This window comes from Trachypithecus francoisi, unplaced genomic scaffold (assembly GCF_009764315.1).
Source record: "Trachypithecus francoisi isolate TF-2019V2 unplaced genomic scaffold, Tfra_2.0 Lachesis_group1, whole genome shotgun sequence".
In the NCBI taxonomy this organism is placed as follows: Eukaryota; Metazoa; Chordata; class Mammalia; order Primates; family Cercopithecidae; genus Trachypithecus; species Trachypithecus francoisi.
The window spans coordinates 25,097,707-25,114,191 of record NW_022681454.1 but is presented as its reverse complement, the minus strand read 5'-3'; the positions used below and the strand labels follow the sequence as shown (position 1 = coordinate 25,114,191).

The 16,485-nt window shown below is 41.0% G+C and overlaps 1 protein-coding gene across 2 annotated transcripts in view; it reads left to right on the top strand.

The window, feature by feature from the left end:
• Positions 1–16,485, top strand: part of SEL1L3 (SEL1L family member 3) — a 117,071-nt gene that overhangs the window by 85,789 nt on the left and 14,797 nt on the right. For both annotated transcript variants that reach the window (XM_033213925.1, XM_033213924.1), the window contains 4 exons: positions 1,809–1,892; positions 10,247–10,337; positions 10,468–10,552; positions 12,648–12,757. In XM_033213925.1, the coding sequence (XP_033069816.1) occupies positions 1,809–1,892; positions 10,247–10,337; positions 10,468–10,552; positions 12,648–12,757 (370 nt within the window). The remainder of the gene's footprint in view (positions 1–1,808; positions 1,893–10,246; positions 10,338–10,467; positions 10,553–12,647; positions 12,758–16,485) is intronic.

The window sequence follows — 16,485 nt, the reverse complement described above, 5'->3', positions numbered from 1 at the left end:
CACATCCTATAGTAGGTTCCTGAGATATGGTGAATGGGAGGCACATTTTTGAGGTCTTGCATGTCTGAAAATGTTTTACAGGAGTTGTCAAACCATGACCCATAGATGAAATGTAGCTTGGTACCTGTTTTGTATGACTCCAAGAGCTAAGAATGCTTTTTACATTCCTGAGGAGTTATAAAACAAATAAAGAAGGATATGCAACAGAGACTATATGTGGCCCACAAAGTTTACGATATTTAGTATCTTGCTCTTTACAGAAAAAGAGTTTGTCGACCTCTGTTTTAAGCCACCCTCACACTGATACCCTGGCTCTCCAAAAGATTGTTCTTCGTAACACATTTGGGTTCAAATCCAACCTGACCTGACCTTGGTGATAAACTTGACTTAGACTGACTTGATTTTTTATCTTTGTTATTTAGTATATTTGACATGAATATTCATGTTTTGTGGTTTTTCTGTTATCCTCTTTTCATTGATTTCCAGCTTAATTTCACTGTGATGAGAGAATATATTGTGAATGATTCCAATCCTTTGAAATTTGTCGAAGTGTGCTTTATGACTAGTATATGGTCAATTTTGGTATATGTTTTATGGCTTCTTGAAAAGAGTGTACTTTCTGAACTTGTTGGGTACAACATCTACATATATATCAGTTACGTCAAGTTTGTTAATCATGTTATTCAGAGCCTCCCTATCCTTTCTGATGTTTCTTTTTCTGCTTGTTAGATCAGTTACTGAAAGAAGTATATTAAAATCTCCAACTATATTGTGAACTTATCTACCTCTCCTTTTAGTTCTGTCAATTTTGCATTATATATCTTGAATCTATGTTATTGGATCACATAGATTTAGAATTGTTTTGTATTTGTAGTTGATCCCTTTATCATTTTACAATGTCTTCTTTATCTCTGTTCATGGTCTTTTAAAATCTATTTTTTCTGATGATCATATAGTTATACCTGATTTTAGTGTTAGAGTTTGTATGATTTATCTTTTTCCATTTCTTTACTTTCAACTTTTCTTCATTCTTAAATTTCAATGCATGTCTCTTGTAAGCAGCATATAATTAGGTATTTGTATTTTTTAATTTTTAAAATTTTGTATTTTTAATTATTTTTTGTATTTTTAAATTTTCATTTTTAATTGTGTATTTTGTCCATTTACATTTAATGTAATTGTGGATATGTTTGGTTTTAAATATACTATTTTCCTGTTTATTTTCTATTTGTTACTTTTGTGGGGAGTTTTGTCGGGGGTCACTTTTGTGGGGGGCCTTTTTAAATCTCTTTTCTTACTCTTCCTTTGTACTAATCAAGTATTTTAAAAAATTATTCTACTTCCCCTTCTATTAGCTTTTTAGTTATGCATTCTTAAACTATTACTTTAGTAGTTATAAGTCTAAAGATTATAACAGACTAGGTCATTACTAATAAACCCCTAATAAATTAGGGAACAAAGCAAAATAGGGAAAACTAATAATAAGTCAGTAAACATGACTTAATAGAGTACTAGAACTCTTGGTAGAGATTGTATTTTTTCATACTGGCGGATATATTTCATTATGTATCTTACATGTCTTTGTTTCCATAAAAGACAACTCCTAATCATTCATAAGAAAGGGCACTAAATGAAAAGCTCAGAATGCATTTTCTTTACCTTCTTAACATTCAGTTCTGGTTTGTTGCTCTATAAAAATTCTAACTAGCAAAATATTCCCCAAGTGGGATTTATTGAGAGCATATGAAGAAAAACATTTTATTAAATTTGCCATGGTTTGCATATTTTCTCTTCCCTTTTTTTTTCAGATGGGCAAAACATGTAGCTGAGAAAAATGGCTACTTGGGCCATGTCATTCGCAAAGGCCTCAATGCCTACCTGGAAGGTTCATGGTAAGCTTGGGATCCACGTTAGAGCAAACTTTTTTCCCTGCCTGTCAGTATAGTCTTATGAAATGGAGTCTTAAAATGCAACTGAGAAAGCAATTTGCAGGGAAATCACAGCTCCCAGTAATGATATTCAGAGTATCGTGGACTGATTGGCTGTTGATTAGAAAACATAGCATTTCCATGTTTAATTATACACAAAAATTTGTTCTCTAGGGGAATTGTTCACACTCATCAAGTTGAGAGAGATATACAAATACATTGATTTCTCTTTCCTTTAAGCTTGCCCCTTTTGGTTTTAGAGCCTGGAGACAGCATAGGGGATCTTAGGTGAGACCCTCTGCTTTTTATTTCCAGGCCACAGAAAGTCCAGAATTTCTACCTTGTTCCTAGCAAGAAGAGAGATCAGTGTTTAAGGTTCAGGCTACCTCTTCCATAGATGTTTTACTGCATCTGCCATGACTAGGAGCCTGGGATTGCTGGAAGTCCAGTATCCAGTGGCACAACCAAGCAGATGCCCTGCTTCCTAACCTTCTGGTGGAGTTAGCAAATCTCATCTTGTTTTTTATGGGATGAAATATGATGCATGAGGACCCACAAATGCTCCCTGTCTGCTGTTACTCATAGATTTTACAAATAAGGGACCCCTCCCCCAACTTGACCAATCTCCTTTCTTTTATTTTTTTCTGTCAGTTCTAGCATACCTTCATTGTTTTAACTTGGGTCACATTTTCTTGGCTGGTTTATTGCCTAAATGATGTGGATATTTCAGTAATAACTTAAAAAAGTCCTTGGTCCACTGCCTCAAAGACGTTAGATGAGACTCAGCATTGATCATATTCTGATTTGAACCTTAATTAAAAATTAAAGTGTAAGTTCAAAAGAATGACATTTTCCCTTTTAGTCCATGGCTGCACATGCAACCAACAGATAGCATCTCAATGAGTGAGAATCTTAAATTAGAAAATGTAGGAGAAATGAGGCCAATGAAGAAAGCACCAAGTGCAAATTTTTATTATCATCATCCTGTGAAAGTTTATTACCTGTGACCTCACTTTGCACAATCAAAAAGAATTTTTTTCAGAAAGTTACTGTTTCCCCATCATAAACGTACCTTACAATTTTTTTGGGATGCTTTATCTTGTTTCTCAAATGAACTTCAGTTCATAAAACTCCCAAATTTGACTTTAATTCATTCTCTGCTTCTCGCTCTCCCAGCCTCCCACCCTCTGCTCCCTACAAACTTCTTAGGATGAACTAAACATTCAATATCGGAGTGTTTATTTTGGGGGTTTTCCCAAAGGAAGAGCACTCCTGTAAACACTCCTCCCCAACCCACCCCCACCCCCATGGTGTCTAACACTGTTTCTCTCATAGAGTCTTTGTTAGTTCCTTAGCTTTCTTGCCTACTTTTGATGTGTTAAAGCTTTTTTGAGATGAAGTCTCACTCTGTCACCCAGGCTGGGGTGCAGTGGCATGATCTTGGCTCACTGCAGCCTCCGCCTCCCGGGTTCAAGCAATTCTCCTGCCTCAGTGTCCCGAGTAGCTGGGATTACAGGTGTCCACCACCATGCCCAGATAATTTTTGTGTTTTTAGTAGAGACAGCGTTTTTCCATTTTGGCCAGGCTGGTCTCGAACTCCTGACCTCAGGTGATTCACCCACCTTGGCCTCCCCAAAGTGTTGGGATTACAGGCATGAGCCACCGCGCCTGGGTCCTACTTTTGAATTTAATATCACAAAGCACTTTAGCACATTTAAAAAGCTGCTGTGAAGGGCTAGATGAATTAAAATTTCTGTGACTTGCCCTCCTTCTTAGAATACTCAGCCTTATCATGGTTTTTTTCTGTTTGGTTGGTTGGTTGGTTGGTTAGTTGGGGGAAGGAGAAAGGAGACCTGAAGTGTGTCCTGCATGCTTTGTGAGTTTGGATTCAGTTCTGCAGATTTTACTGAGTACACTTAAATGCAGGATGCCTGGCCACAAGCTTCCATAGATGCCTTAAGTAGGGCTTGGGGAAATTTGCTGCCTCATCTCTTCTGCAGGCAGGTTCTCATGTGGCCCATATTCTATCCGATCTCTGAGCCCTTGCACTGACTTTTCCCTCTGCCCAGGAATCCTACCTAACTCCTTATTTCCTTTTGTTCTTCTGTGGATTATGATTGCTCTTTACACATCAATTGCCCGATCACATCTATCCCAGTTCCCTAAACACAGGGGTGCCCAGAAAGTGTTCAGAAACTACTGATTGAATGAACTAAGGTGAATAGAGGGAACAATTATAGCTCAAGGGCCATGAGCAGTATGTAAAGATCACTGGGGATACAAACGAGGAAAAGATGCTTGGTTTGGGAAGCTTGGGACAGCCTTCTTGATAGAAGTAATGGATGATGTGGTCTTGAAGGATGGGTGGAATTTCCACTTAGCCAGGCAGGGAACAGCGTTTATGGTGTAGGGAATTACAGGAACAAAAGCAAAGTGATAGGAAAATTCTAAGTGAGTCTACAAAATATTATGCCATGTGGGTAAAACTTGAGAGGGATATATAATGAAACCAAAGAGGTGCTACTTTATGGAGTTTTGAATGGCAGATTATGCATTTGTAAAGCAGTGGGGAACCATCTATAGTTTTCTATTTAATTTGTGAAGCAGTGGGGAGCCATTGATCATTTTGGAGAGCGTAGTGACATGACAGAGCCTGTTTCTACGATGCTTAATCAAACAGCTGTGTATGGTGAATAGCAGGGAGAGCCTGAAAGGGGATTTAGTTCAAAAGGAGCCGAGCATTTGTACGGAAGACGTGGCATGAGTCACTAGGGTGGCTTCTCTCTTCTTTTATCATGTAATCATTGATATGTATGATATATACATAACCTCCAAAGCATGACAACAAAAGGAACAGCCATAAAGCTACCACTCTACTTAAAAAAATAAACATGGCCAGTGCTGGTGAAGCCCCTGCTGTCCCTCCCAAATTAAATCCCATCCTACTGCCAGTACTCAGAAGTAACCATCATCCTAGCTTCTTGTTAGTCTGCCCCTTGCCCTCTTTATATTTTTGATATATATGGATATATTCCTAAGAAATGGATTTAGTTTGGCTTATTTCTGACCTTTATATAATTATAATTGTTTTATATAATATATAATTCTTCAACTGCTTTTTTATACTTAACATTATGCTTCTAAGGTTCACACATCTTGCTGGGTGTGGTGGTGCACGTCTGTAATCTCAGCATTTTGGGAGGCCAAGGTGGGCGGATCATTTGCGGTCAGGAGTTTGAGACCAGCCTGACCAACATGCTGAAACCCCATCTCGACTAAAATACAAAAATTAGCCAGGTGTGATGGTGTGCACCTGTAATCTCAGCTACTCGGGAGGCTGAGACAGGAGAATCACTTGAACCCAGGAGGCGGAGGTTGCAGTGAGCTGAGATTGAGCCACTGCATTCCAGCCTGGATGACTGAGCAAGACTCCCTCTCAAAAATAAAAATAAAAATAGGATTCACACATTTTGATGCATGTACCTGTAGGTCATTTATATTCACTGCTGTAATAGATCATAATTTATTTCCCAGTTCTCTTGTTAATGAATATTTGGGTTCTCTTTCTTTTCTGTTTTTTTTTCTTCCTTTCTTTTCTTTCATTTCTTTTTTCTTTCTTTTCCTTTCCTTTTCCCTTCCGCCTTGCCTTGCCTTGCCTTGCCTTTTGTTTCCTTTGTTTTTTAAGAGCAATGCGGCCATGAGCATTTTTTGTGTATCTCCTAGGGCATACAGAAAGAGTCACTCTAGAATATAAACTTAGGAGTGGCGACTCTGGGTCATAGGGGAACATGTTCAACCTTACAAGACAATGTCAATTGTTTTCCTAAGTGGTTTTAGCAATTTATTATCTTGCCCACCATACATAAATTTCTATTTCTCCATATCTTTGCTAATCTTGATACAGAAGCTAATTATTTTTAAAGGTATGTCTCAGTCTGGATTTGAAACCTCTTAGTATCAACAGGAAGAAACATTTTGTATCAATTATGATGGGGAAATCTTTTTCAAAATATATTTGGGGCAAAGTGCTTCCATCCGTTCCTGCTCTCCAAGCTTTCAAGTCCTCCCCAGGGGTTAAATAGGAAATACATGTTTGTTGGCCTCCTCACAGTCCAACATGACATTTTTTGGGTACCATCTATTCTGCTGTAATAGAACTAAATCATCCATCAATGTCCCGGTCCATCCCCTTTTTTCATTTTTGTGTGAGTGAATTTATTCTAGAAGTTATTTTCAAATTACTTGTGTCAGTTTGATGAGCTTGTGCTTTTCCGTGTTGTTCCAAGATTTATATGGGATAGTTCAAAAGAGGAACATGATTAAGAAAAGGGCTTTTTGCTGTATCAGCGTAATACAGAAGATAATGTTGTCATGCCTGAGGCTGTCCTCGGACACTCCGAAGAAGTTAGCGAAGGAAAGACCAGCTGTCTTGTTTCATTTCTCTCTGCCTTACCCCTACATGTGTTTTATCTGTTTTATCTGCAAGCTACGCATTTTATTGTCCTTTGTCTTAAATATACCAAAAATACTTAACCCAGGAGGTTAGCCAGATTATAGTGAGCTTGAGGCAAGGCAAGTAAGCATACATAGCTCCAGGTGAAAGAAATTCACCTTTTTGCAATAAAGCTGGGTCCTGAATTCCACTGAGACCCCAGGATTTTTTTTTTCACCCTTATAGTCTGAGCTCCTTCAAGCATTGGCAGAAAAGAGCACATGGAAAATAATATAATTGTGGAGAAACTGCTCAGGGATACTCAAATTTATAATTCACAGCAAGCAGCCAAAGGATTGATGATTAAGATGTATCATTATAAAAGTTCTAGAAATGCATGTGCTGGGTCTGAAAGGAGGATAGTAAATGTGTCCTTAAATTCTTTCTTTTCTCTCAATCCCTTCGTCTCCGCACCCGTCCCCTCTACCTGTCAAAATGACTGTCTAGGGGACAATTTTACTTGCGTGCATTGGAAATAAAGCTTGAAGCTCTGGTTGACTTCCTAAAGCTTGAGGAAATTCGAGGAAGGACAATAGTTTTGCAGCTTGTCTTTGGGTTTCCTGCAATTAAAAAATGCTGAGTAAATGTTTGTTCTATGAATATAAGTGTAGGAACATCTGTAATTAATACTTTCAGATGGCGTCTGTTGAAACACAGTAAGAGCAAAGTGCTAGAAGGCTAAATGTGGACAGGGTTTCTGCAGAGGCATTGTCTCAGAAGCTTTAATAAGCTGAGGAAATCTGGTCTTGAGTGGCCAGCCCCTACCTAGAGCTCACTGCTCAGTAGATGTGAACATGGATGGTGGTGGTACAGGCATTGGGTGATTGATTGTGCAAGATGAAAGACAGAGGTGGATTTCTTTTTTTCTTTTCTTTTTTTTTCTTTTCTTTTTTTTTTTTTTGAGACTGAGTCTCGCTCTGTTGCCCAGGCTGGAGTACAGTGGCGTAATCTCGGCTCCCTGCAACCTCTGCCTCCTGGGTTCAAATGATTCTCCTGCCACAGCCCCCCAAGTAGCTGAGATTACAGGCACCCACTACCACGCCCAGCTAATTTTTGTATTTTTAGTAGAGATGGGGTTTCACAGTGTTGGCCAGGCTGGTCTTGAACTCCTGACCTCAAGTGATCTACCTGCTTCGGCCTCCCAAAGTGCTAGGATTGTACACGTGAGCCACAGTGCTCGGCCCAGAGGTAGATTTTTGTTCAGTGCTTCTATGGATATCACATACCTTTTTAGACATCTCTTTCTGATGAATTTCAGTGTTTCCTCAGTGGAAATGCTTGAGAATTCGATGACATTTCCTCCTGGTTTACACAATGATTGGATGATAGAAGTCTTCTATAAAACTTGTTCCTGCCTTCCTTCCCCACTACCAGATCACTTTAGACACAAGATATTATCTTTATAAAGTTTATCATTGTGAATGTTCTTGCAGGGAGTATCAACTTCCATTTCCCCCACCCATTCTGACAACCAGCCTATTGGTTTCTGCTGTTAAGAAAAAAATTCTTTTTCTTTTTTCTTAGAGACAGAGTCTGGTTCCATTGCCCAGGCTGCAGTGCAGTGGCGCAATCTCGCCTCACTGCAACCTCCGCCTTTCGTGTTCGAGCAATTCTCCCGCTTCAGCCTCCCGAGTAGCTGGGGTTACAGGCATGCACTATCATGCCAAACTAATTTTTTTGTGTTTTAGTAGAGACAGGGTGTCTACTGTTGCCCAGACTGGTCTTGAACTCCAGAGCTCAAGCGATCCTCCCGCCTCACCCTCCCAAACTTCTGGGTTTACAGGCATGAGCCACCACACGCCTGGCCAGAAAAAACCTCATGCTGTTACATTTTAGTAAACATGAGCCACATCCCAGTCAGTTATGGTCACAGAGGGCACTGGCCCAATATTGGACCTTAGTTTGCAGGCCTACGCCGTCTCCTTTCCTCATCAATCCCTGGTGGAAACTGAGACACCAGTGCAGGCTGAAGTGTCTCTGAAGAAACTTGAGAATTCTGAGACCTTAGGAAGAGGACCTTATGTCAGAATGAGGGGGACTTTCTGCTGGGCTTCCCTTGCATGCCCTCTGTCTGGGGCCTTGGGTCTGCTCTGAGGATTCTTGTCGCCAAACATAGATTTTGCAGGCTATGTTAGCTAATCCCCAGGCTTCTTTCGGGATGTTGTTGCAGCTGCACTTGGGGGCTTGTTATCTGGCTTGCCTCTGCAAGGGACACTGCTCAGCTGACCTTGTCCCTCTTTAGCCTGAGTCATGGCTAATTGGTCAGCTGCCTTAGGTATCTCAGAGCCTGTGAATTGGCTCACTCAGCAGCCATGTGGCTTGTGACCTGCAGCATGTCTGACTGAAGGTCTAACTATCCTAATCTGATCCCCCAGCACCTCTCGGTCTCCAAGGGATTGCCTGCCAGAAGCTGCTTTTAGCAGTTTAGAAAAGATGATTTCAGAATCTGCTTCCCTTACTCCCCCTCACCCAACCTTTCCCCACCGTTTCCTAAACCAGTTCCTAGGTGGAGCTAAAATTAAGAAAGAGCTATTAATATCAACTCCTTAAAATGAAAAATAAGCTTTGAGAAACTACTTATGGTTAAAATAGAGTTCTACTCTTAAGCTGGGTAACGTATAAAAAATTGAGGAAATCAGATAAGTAAAAAGAATAGAATAAAAATGACATGCATTCTCACCACCCAGAAATAAGTGTTGTTAGCATTTTGGTGATAATTTTTAGGGTCTTTTTTCCTCTGCCTATTTGTATCTGCATGTGTATGTGTGTACATGTGTGTGTTCAGTTATATTTTTGCTTTGCAAAAATAGGGTGCATCGTTTTATATATACTGCTTTTTTTTCACTGAATGGAAAATGTTGCATAAATATTTTGCTATGTTTTTGAATACCCTTCCACACATCATTTTAATGGCCACGTCTGAAAGTGGCTACACTGTGGGTGAATTTCACTAGTCTCTGATTTTCAGACATGTGTTTCCAGTTTTTTGTTGTTGTTCATATAAAGAGCTCTACCGTGAACTCCATGGCAACAGAATCTTTGCACATATCTCTGATTGTTTCTTTAGAATAAACCCCCACAAGGGAGAACTGTAGGGCCACATGGTATGTACGTTCTTAAGACTCCCCGGGCCTGTCCTTCCAGAACCGTTGTATTTATTGGCCCTCAAGCTGGCAGTAGTTGTAGAGTATGTCCATTTCCCCAAGCCTTTGCCATTATTCCAAATATGAATCTTGTACCAATCTTTCAACAGATGAAAGTGGTCACTCATTGTTTTGCAATTATTCGATTGCTAGTGGTGTCAAACGTTCTTTTCTCTTATGTCTTTTGGCCATTGATATCAAGTCCCTTGTAAACTGCCTCTCCTTTGCCAAACTTCTAATGCACAACAAAAGCTCAGCTTTAATTAAGCTCATTCAGAATCCTAAGCCCTATAAAGCCTTTCATAAAACAGAGGACTCCAAAGCACAGGGATTTTTCTTAACACCATGTATCTCCTCTAAGCGAGGATGGAAGAAGGATTCAAGGACTGAAGGCTAGTAGACAACTCCCAAGCCAACATCCGACATGCCCTTCAGCCAGTAGAGGTAGCTGTTGCATCAACTAGCTCCCCAGCCTTATCTGTGAGTTCAGCCTTTAAGACAGAAAATAAATCAGTGCATGCAGTATTTTTAACAATATTTATTTAAAAAAAAAAAAAACTCATGATTTTGTGGTTTTTAAAAAAACTGCTTATTTTGTGCCCTCTTATGTTTGGATATAAAGCTCTCTGTGAATATTAGTAAGAACCACTATATGAAATTTATTATTAATCATCTATTTTTAGGCATGAAGCTTTGCTGTATTATGTTTTAGCAGCAGAAACTGGAATTGAAGTGTCACAGACAAATTTAGCACACATCTGTGAGGAGAGGCCAGTAAGTAAATGTATTCTTCTCAGAGTAGAAGCTCTGAGGTTAAGGATAATGAATTGGGTTTTATGGAGGCAACCTTGATCACTTGGCCGAAATATTAATGAATTAACTTTTTCTTCCCTTTACCCCTTAGGACCTGGCCAGGAGATACTTGGGTGTTAACTGTGTTTGGAGATACTATAATTTCTCTGTTTTTCAAATCGATGCTCCTTCCTTTGGTATGTATAGAGAAACAGGTGCATAACTGAAGCATTAGAAGTTTTTCATCTTTAGTAACAGGGAACATCTGACAGCTTTGTGTGAAGTGAGGTATTTCTAAATAATTAGAAAAGAACGTGAAAAATCTCTGCTATTAAGATCGCTAAACTCTGCTCTCAGCCTCACACAATGCACTGCCCCTCGCCCATTGTCCCATGGAGTGCTTGGACCCAACATCTCTTATTTTTTATTTTTATGTTTTGAGACAGTCTCGCTCTGTTCCCCAGGCTGGAGTGCAGTGGCATGATATGGACTCAGTGCAACCTCCACCTTCCAGGTTCAGGTGATTCTCCTGCCCGAGCCTCCCGAGTAGCTGGGATTTCAGGCGCCCACGACCACGCCCAGCTAATTTTTGTATTTTTAAGTAGACACAGGGTTTCACCATGTTGGCCAGGCTCGTCTCAAACTCCTGACCTCAGGTGATCCACCCGCCTTGGCCTCCCAAAATGCTGGGATTACAGTTATGAGCCACTGCACCTAGCCCCCGACATTTCTTCTGAGTCAACAAAAATGTAAAAGAGAACGCTATTATGGAACAATTCTCTGGGCCAGTCATTTGTGCAGATTCCTCTGCTCTGCATGGTAAGGGACTGGCCTCCAGGAACTACAGTTTCTGGACTTCTCTACCCACAGGCTTCTGATTCCTTTCAGGCAGTAAGAGGCACAGGCAGAAGATTGCAGGATGGGAGAAGAAGCCCAAGTACTTCTCCCCTTCTCTCTCTGCTTTGAACTGTGTCTCTGGCAGGGGCTACGTTTCCACGGTTCCAGCCCCGCCTGGCAGCTCCACCCTCTTTGATCTCAGCACCAGGCTCTGGGTCTCTGGTAACATTACAGGCACTCTGTGACCCCTAAGTCCTGGGGATAATAGTAGCCTTCTCACTGCTGATCTCGGCTGCCTACTGTTTTCCATTTGCCTTTTCAGCTCTCCGAACACCCTAGTAACTACTTCTCCATGATGAAATTCCTCTTTTGAACCAGCTGAAATGGATTCTGTTTTCCTTCTTGGACATTGACTAATACATACACTCTTTTTTTTTTTTTTTTTTTTTTGAGATGGAGTCTTGCTCTGTTGCCCAGGCTGGAGTGCAATGGCGCTATCTCAGCTCACAGCAACCTCTGCCTCTCAGGTTCAAGCGATTCTCCCCTCAGCCTCCTGGGTAGATGGGATTACAGGAACACACCACCACACCTGGCTAATTGCTGTATTTTTTAGTAGAGATGGGGTTTCACCATGTTAGCCAGGCTGGTCTTGAACTCCTGACCTCCAGTGATCTGCCCATCTCAGCCTCCGAAAATGCTAGGATTACAGGTGTGAGCTACGGCACCCAGCCAATACATACACTCTTAAACATAAGTTTTTCTTCAGAGGAAAATAAAATACATGGCTAAAGCAAAGAGTTACCAACAACAGATGTCAAAAATGAACAGCAAAATGTCAGATGTGAGGTAAAGCACCCAGAACAACCTTGGCTGATTGGGCAGCAAAGTTGTAGACTAAGATGTTCAGAGCTATTCAGGAGAGCTACCCGGCCAAATAAGAAACTGTCTAGAGGCCAGGTGCGGTGGCACACGCCTGTAATCCCAGCACCTTGGGAGGCTGAGGTGGGAGGATTGCTTGAGTCCAGGAGTTCGAGACCAGCCAGGACAACGTGGTGAAACCCCATCTCTATAAAAAAAATACAAAAATTAGCTGGGTGTGGTGGCATACTCCTGTAATCCCAGCTACTTGGGAGGCTGAGGTGGAAGCATCACTTGAACCCAGGAAGTCAAGGCTGCAGTGAGCCCTGATCTCACCACTGTACTCCAGCCTGGGTGGCGGAGACCCTATCACAAAAAATTTAGAAAAAAAGGAAAGCAAAATATGTCTAGATATAGGGATGCTCTGGGTAAAAAGCCTTTTTGCTTGTTTCTCTCTTGACATATCAGGGAAACATAAAGATGTTCTTCAGATACTAATAGGAAAACCTTTCATTCATGTGAAAGGGCCAATTAATTTAAAATGTTGGTGTGAAAAAAAACCACTTGACAAATGGATCTGTGCTTTATTTCCTGCAGCATATTTGAAGATGGGAGATCTTTACTACTATGGCCACCAAAACCAGTCACAAGACCTGGAGTTGTCTGTGCAGATGTATGCCCAAGCCGCCCTGGATGGAGACTCCCAGGTAAACAGCAACCACAACAAAAATCAGCTCTTGGCCAGGCGCGATGGCTCGCGCCTATAATCCCAGCACTTTGGGAGGCCGACGGGGATGAGTGGCTTGAGGTCAGGAATTCAGGACCAGCCTGAGCAACATGGTGAAACCCCGTCTCTACAAAAATACAAAAATTAGCTGTGTGTGGTGGTGCTCACCTGTAGTCCCAGCTACTTGGGAGACTGAAGCAGGAGGATTGCTTGAGCCTGGCAAGTCAAGGCTGCAGCAAGTCGTGATCACACCATTGCATTCCAGCCTGTGTGAAAGAGCGAGACCCTGTCTCAGAAAAAAACCCAGTTCTTGGTGACATCCATTTGTGAACTTGCAAAACCAGAAATCTTCCTAACAGTCCTTTATGTGTGCATACACTGCACAGTTTACAAAGCCATTGTTCATCCATTTTCACATGCCCATCAAACAACTCTATGAGGACACTAACCATCAGGGTGAGCCTTTATTAAACACCTACTGTGTCCCCTGTGCCATTCTCACATAATCCCTTGGGAATGGAGATTATTATACCCTATTTATAGTCAAAGATAATGAATTGGGAGGCTGAGGCAGGAGAATGGCGTGAACCTGGGAGGTGGAGCTTGCAGTGAGCTGAGATCGCGCCACTGCACTCCAGCCTGGGCGACAGAGCGAGACTCTGTCTCAGAAAAAAAAAAAAAGAAAGAAAGAAAAAGGTAATGAATTGTTCAAGGCCAAGTAATCAGATGGTAAGCAAAGTGCCCAGCTCCTAAAACTGGATCTTTGGCTCCAAACATCAAAGACATCAAAGGGTATTTCTACCAAATTACATCAAACTCACTCACCAGGTAGAAACTCAAGAAATTAGAAGTGCATCCACAATAGGAAGTGGTTTGCTTGTACTGTTGGGCTGTGCTTCAGTGACAGAGTTTTTCCCTCGATGATTTTTTTGTAAACTTCTTAATTGAAAATAATGTTAGATTTACAGAAATGTTGCAAAAATAGGTGAGAGCTCTGTATACCCTTCATTCGACTTCCCCTAATGTTCACATCTGACATAACCGCAATGCCATTGTCAAACTAAGATATTAATATTGGGACAGTATTATTAACTACACTTCAGACTTCATGTAGATTTCACCAATTTTTCCACTAATATCCTTCTTCTGTTCCAGAATTCAATCCAGGATCCCACATTAGATTGAGTTGTATATTTCTTTCCAATCTTCTCCAATCTATTACAGTTCCTCAGTCTTTTCTCATCTTCATGACCCTTGATACTTGAAGAATGCTTGTTAGGTAGCTTGTAGAATGTCTGTTGATTTGGGTCTGTCTTCTGTTTTCTCTTGAACAGATTGAGGTTATACATTTTGGGCAGGAATTTTGCCTCTTATGATTATTACCATGCTGTTCCAACGATGATTCTCAATTTCCCTTATTCCCTCTACATTTGCTACTTGGAATCCTCTTGTGAGGACCTCAGAATCATTTTCATGATGGAGGTTTGGATAGTTGTTACCCTCTGCTGCAACGGATTTCTGGTGTTGTGCTTTACAGTCTGACCACAAAACAAAAATTGGAAACTCATCCCTGTATCAATCTTTGGTGGGATTTTTTTGTTGTTACTGTTTTGTGGAGTTTTTTGAGACAGGGTCTCACTTTGTAAGCCAGGCTGGAATGCAGTGGCACAATCTCAGCTCACTGCAGCCTTGATCCCCCAGGCTCAAGCGATCCTCCTACCTCAGCCTCCTAAGTAGCTGGGACTACAAATGCATGTCCGGCTAATTTTTTGTAGAGATGGAGTTTTGCCATGTTGCCCAGGCTGGGCTTGAACTCCTGAGCTCGAGTGATCTGCCCACCTTGGCCTCCCCAGGTGCTGGGATTACAGGCATGAGCCACTGTGCCTGGCCAATCTTTTTTTTTTTTTTTTTAGTGGAAGTACAACATCACGGTGGTCATTACCTGGGTTAAAATCCCACATCTCTCTCACTCCATAGCTCTTTGTCCCTGACGAGTCACTAAATCTCTGAATCTCTATTTGCTCATGTGTAAATGGCAGTAATAAGAGCATCTGCCTCATAGATCGTGAGGATTAAATGAGATGTTCAGTGTAAAGCTCTAAGCCCAATGCCAAGTACACTCAGTGGACGTGATCTATTCTGTTATCATTTCCTCTGAAAAGAGGGAGTTGCTGCTAAAGTCATTTGCTATAGAAATAAACTCCCTTAGGTCATATTTCCTGTCACTTAAAATTGGGCCTGGATTTTTTTTTTTCAATTTTTATTTTTACTTTTTGGAAAGCCAATGTTACAAAAACAATGGAGGATAATTTTTCAAGAAAAATAAACCAAAGAATGCACTGATAATTCTATGGCAGGAATTTTACTCCTTTATGTCTTCATGTTTCCTTGCAGTCCCTGCCCGCAAGCAAATGCATCTGTCATGTTATCCATAGTGTGCCTGTCACTTTTTTTTTTTTTTGAGACAGAGTCTTGCTCTGTCGCCAGGCTGGAGTGCAGTGGCACAATCTTGGCTTACTGCAACCTCTGCATCCCAGGTTCAAGCAATTCTCCTGCTTCAGCATCCTGAGTAGCTGGGACTACAGGCATGTGCCACCACACCCAGCTAATTTTTGTATTTTTAGTAGAGACGGGGTTTCACCATGTTGGGCAGGATGGTCTTGATCTCTTGACCTCGTGATTCGCCCACCTTGGCCTCCCAAAGTGCTAGGATTAGAGGCACGAGCCACCACACCTGGCCACCTGTCACTTTTAAAATCTGTCTTAACATTCATTGTAGGACTGTGTGCGTTTTATTACATAGTCTCTAATTATTACCTCTAATAGCTGCCCCATATTCTGTTGAACTGATTCATTATAATTTCTTAAGCTTTACTTTATTGGTGGATGCTTATACTTTTGTATACTAACTTATTCATTGATTTGACACACATTTATCTAGTCCTACCATGTCTTAGACAATGATTAGTGGTGGGGACATAAGATAAAAAGATAGATCATACTCTTGCCTATATGGGATTTATAGTCTACCAAGGAAGACTTGGAGGTGGTTTCCTCTTGTGTTGGAATTATAGCTAGTGCTACAATGAATATTTTTATATTTCCATCTTTTTTCTTAGTTTGAACACTTTCCTTATAATCTGAGAAATAGTATTATTGAGTCAGACATTCTAAAGGGTTTTATAAGGCCAGGCACAGTGTCTTATGCCTGTAATCCCAGTTCTTTGGGAAGCTGAGGTGGGCGGATCACTTGAGGTCAGCAGTTTGAGACCAGCGTGGCCAACATGGTGAAACCCCATCTCTACTAAAAATACAAAAATTAGCTGGGCGTGGTGGTGCACACCAGTAGTTCCAGCCACTTGGGACGCTGAGGCAAGAGAATCTCTTGAACCTGGAAGGTGGAGGTTACAGTGAGCCAAGATCACTGCACTCCAGCCTGGGCAACAGAGTGAGACTCCATCTCAAAAAATAAAAGTAAAAATAAAAACATAAATAAATGGTTTTATGACTACATGATAGCACGCTGCCATTTTGCTTTCTGAAAGGGCTTTCCATTTAATACCTCACCCATCAGCGGTTAAGTAGAGAAGGATGACTGAAGTCTTACCAGCAACTGGATGCTTTCATGATTTAATTTTGCTAATTGAATAATGATATGTTGATACTTTCTTACTGTTTTTAACATGCATTTACTTAATTACTAGTGAC